This window comes from Rhagoletis zephyria, unplaced genomic scaffold, assembly GCF_001687245.7.
Source record: "Rhagoletis zephyria isolate East Lansing unplaced genomic scaffold, Rhagoletis_zephyria_1.1 Rzeph_scaffold_32344, whole genome shotgun sequence".
In the NCBI taxonomy this organism is placed as follows: Eukaryota; Metazoa; Arthropoda; class Insecta; order Diptera; family Tephritidae; genus Rhagoletis; species Rhagoletis zephyria.
The window spans coordinates 175-3,948 of NW_016189399.1; the positions used below are offsets into that span (position 1 = coordinate 175).

At 52.7% G+C, this 3,774-nt stretch overlaps 2 protein-coding genes across 2 annotated transcripts; both read right to left on the bottom strand.

Moving 5' to 3' along the window:
• Positions 1 to 375: 375 nt before the first annotated feature.
• LOC108353932 (trans-1,2-dihydrobenzene-1,2-diol dehydrogenase-like) lies at positions 376 to 1,306 on the bottom strand (the record flags this gene model as incomplete). The annotated part of the gene is made up of 3 exons (XM_017605124.1): positions 1,190 to 1,306; positions 899 to 1,121; positions 376 to 839 (listed from the first exon to the last, which is right to left on the bottom strand). Coding segments are annotated over exons 1-3 (804 nt in total), but the record flags the coding sequence as incomplete, so codon positions are not given.
• Positions 1,307 to 2,488: 1,182 nt separating this feature from the next.
• Positions 2,489 to 3,583, bottom strand: LOC108353933 (glutamine-dependent NAD(+) synthetase-like). Its single transcript, XM_017605125.1, has 3 exons — positions 3,576 to 3,583; positions 2,989 to 3,517; positions 2,489 to 2,923 (listed from the first exon to the last, which is right to left on the bottom strand). Exons 1-3 carry the CDS (start codon positions 3,581 to 3,583, stop codon positions 2,489 to 2,491), a joined length of 972 nt encoding a protein of 323 aa, XP_017460614.1.
• Between the last annotated feature and the right edge of the window lie 191 nt (positions 3,584 to 3,774).

The following is a 3,774-nucleotide window of genomic DNA, read 5'->3' on the forward strand; positions in this document are numbered from 1 at the left end:
TTTTGTACTCTCAATTTCATTCTCTTTTCCTCCTGCCAGTCAGTCATTCATTCAGCCTTTATCTCGAATCAGAACATTCTGCTCAAGCACACACATTTTAGCATTGAGATTGGGTGTGTCTTCTTCTTCTTCTTCTAAAATCTCCTACTGCTGATCAGCGGGAAAGACGACCCCAATCTGCCGCCTGATCTCATCGCTGATACGGGCCAGCGTCAGCGAGTCCCGGTGGGGCATGACCGGTGACTCCCGCTTCCCCGCCACCAGCAGCTCCCGCACGTGGTCCGCCTCAAAGCGCAGCCCTCGGCCGTCGGGAAAGTTCATCTCCGGGGTGTTGGCCGGGTAGGGAAAGGCGTGCTCCTGACCGTTTAGAAGCACCTTCTGGGCGCAGTGAAAGTACTTCTCCAGCCTGATGGTGCCCTTCGTGCCGATGAGCGTCGCAGTGTTGGGCATCTCCACCACCGAATGGGTGCGCATCACTGCGGAGCGGCCGCCGGTGTAGGAAAGGGCCGCGGCGACGCTGGCGTCGACGCCGCTAGAGTTTAGCGCGCCCACGGCGGCCACCTTCTCCGGCTGCTCATTGCCGAAGGCCATCTGAATGAGGTTCAGCGTGTAGACGCCCAAGTCGAGAATGGTCCCGCCGCCGAGCTTCTTCTCAGAGACGCGGGCCACCGCATCGAGGTTGGCGAAGCCGAAGCTCGCCTCCACGGAGTAGATCTCGCCGATCGTTTTTGCCTTCAGCTGCTCGGCGAGAAAGACGTAGGCGGGCAAGAAGCGCGACCAGAGAGCCTCCATTAGAAGAAGGTTCTTTTCTCTGGCTAGTTCGGTGATGGCCGCCGTTTCTGTGTTTGTAAATAAAATGATCAGTTTTTTAGGTTCGGTTTATTGGTAGTCATCTTACGCTTCGCATTCATCGTCAGCGGCTTCTCCAACAGTACGTGCTTGCCGTGCTCCAGAAAGAGCTTCGCCGTTTCGAAGTGGTCCGGGTTGAGGTTTCCAATGTAGACGATCTGCACGTTGGTGTCCTGTGCCAGCTCCTGATAGCTGCCGTAGGCGGTGGGAATCTTCCGCGCAAAAGCAAAGTTGCTGGCCGTCTCCAGAGAGCGAGAGGCGACGGCGACAAACTGAACAAAGAAGGGTTTGAATATCAGGGTTAGAAATTCGTTTTAGAAACAGAAACTGTTTTTCTTACCTTGTGCTTGTCAGGCGAGTCCGCATTGACGGCGCAGACAAAGTCGGTGCTAATTTTGCCCGCCCCAGCGACGCCCCACCGAAGCACGCTGTAGTCTTCGCTGTTTTTGTTGGCCATTGTCAACTTGAACTTTTTGTTACAAACGATGAAAAGAAAGAGAACTGGTCTGAAGTTGGATGAAATGTTTTGCACCCGTCAATCGGCCGGCTTTTTATAGTCGATACTGTCGTTGGTTTTGGTGCCGGCTGATCGCTAACTTGCTTTCAATGGCTCTGTACGATATCATGTACCAATTATGCCCAATGCTGCTGCTGATGGGAAGAATGCTGTGCGGTGAGGATAATGATGATGATGATGTGCTGTAATCACTGCCAACCAGTCCTGCTCTGGTATCACCAAGCCTGGCTGACTGTGCTCTGGGCACGTCTCAAATCACCACATCAAGTTGTCGTCGTCGTCGTCAGTCGCACTCTGCCTCGATGATAAGCTTTCGAAGGAGACAGAAGAGACGCATCCGAACCAGAGAACAAAAGTTCGTCCTTGGTGTGAAAACGCTGCTAAAAAGAAAGAACAAAAAGTACAGTCATTAATCCCCCACTATGTTAACAAAGATTAATTGAGGGGAAAACTAATTAATTACCCGGTTAGCCTGATGACCGACCAGCGGAAATTAAAACTCCACCGGAGATGACAACGACGACCAAGAAGGGGAGAAAATGGGAAGGAAATTGGCAATTACCAAAAAAACACCGTTATTCTTTTGTTTACCTTTTTCCCCTAAAAACAAAAAATGCAGAGCTCCATTCCTAGACTACGTAATCGTGCGCGAANCAAAAAATGCAGAGCTCCATTCCTAGACTACGTAATCGTGCGCGAAACCCATTTTAAAATCGAAACCAGCGTTTCGGCATTTATCAGTTTTTTGCAGTTGTAGTGAACAGTGATCTTTCAAATCCGAGTAGGGAAATCTTAAAAACACAGTTGAACACAGTCATCATCTCCTCCTACTCCTCCTTCNAAATCCATTTCGAAATCGAAATCAGCGTGTCAGTATTTATCAGTTTTTTTTGCAATTCGGTTGTAGTGGACAGTGATCTTTTTTTAAATCTAGTAGGGAAATCTTTAAAACACAGTTGAACACAGTCATCATCTCCTCCTACTCCTCCTTTCCCTCAGCAATGGCCTGCACCAGGCGGTCAATCTGCCCGAACTGCCACGGCCAGCGCGTGTTGAAGAGAAACTGGCGGTGGTCGAAGCGGTTGTCGTCCGGCGAGTAGGTCTCCGTGTGCAGCGCCGGCGTCAGAATGGTCTGCTTGTGGCGGTTGNATACTCCGCCCGTCGGTCCTCCCAGAGCTTCGCAAACATGCCATAGGGGCCGTAGGTGCCAAACTGCCCTCGCCGGAGGCGCCCAAAGAGGCTCAGCTCCTCATAGCTAAGTCCCAGATCCTCCTCGTCGGCCTGCTCCTCTCCGGTCAGTTCGGCGCTGGGCGTCGCGTCGAGAATGCGTTGCAGTGGATTACCATCCTCCAAAGCCTTTGGACCAATGATTCCGGCGGAGAATGCGACAAACCGTCGCAGATCGGTCTTGCTGATCGAGCCAATTGGGTTTAGGTCCGCAGAGGAGCAGTCGTACTTGGTGAGGTAGCCGACGAGGGCCTCATCGACGTTGCCCGTCGCCAGCACCAGCCGATTGCACTCGCTCATGTAGTAGGTGAGGACCATGCGAAGGCGAGCCTGGAGAAAGGCAAAAACAGTCAACTTTTCAATTCACCCAAAAAACACCTTCCAAAAAAGCTCACCTGAACATTCTGCTGCTGCAGCGTCACGCCGCCCTTATCAGCTTCGATAGGCTTCACACCTCTTGGCGCCGTCTTCACGATCGTCTCGTAGAGGTGGGCAAAGTTGTAGCACTCAAACTGGGCGCCAATCAGCGCGGCCAGCGACCTTGCTCGATCGAGGCTGTCCGCGCCGCTGTAGGCACTTTGGAGGTAGACGCAACGGAGGAGGCGTCCGCAAATGTCGTTGGGCGTCGCCCCAGGGTGCGCCTCCGAGTCGAAAATGGGCTTCAACTGCTTTGCCACCGCCTTGTCCCCTCTCCCATAAACGGCCTCATGGAGGAGCTTCGCCAGACAGAAGACAATACAGGCGACGGAGGCAGAGTCGAGGCCGCCGCTGAGCGGGACAATGAAACCTTGAATGCCGCTGCCGGCGGCCACCACCCGACGCAGGTAGTCCCACAGCCAGAGGCTGCAGTAGCGCATGATCTCCTCCTCGGGGCTGAGCGCCAGCGTCAACGCCAACGGTTCAGAACACTGCTGAGTTGTTTTTCTAAAAAAGGGAAAAAAGTTTTTAATAAGTTTTTATTTTTATTTTAAAAAACACCTACCTCAGCATATTAAAGCCCTCGACGGTGATGGTCGTCACGCGAGAAATGGCCACTGAATCGAGCAAAGAACTTGAATAAGGCGTTTCCGAGTTCTTCGCATCAAACACCAGCCCACCGCCTCCCTCCACCTTAAAACTCCTCGTGGCAATGTTCAACTGCTGGCGATACTGCTGCGTGGTGGCCGGGTCGATCCAGGCGA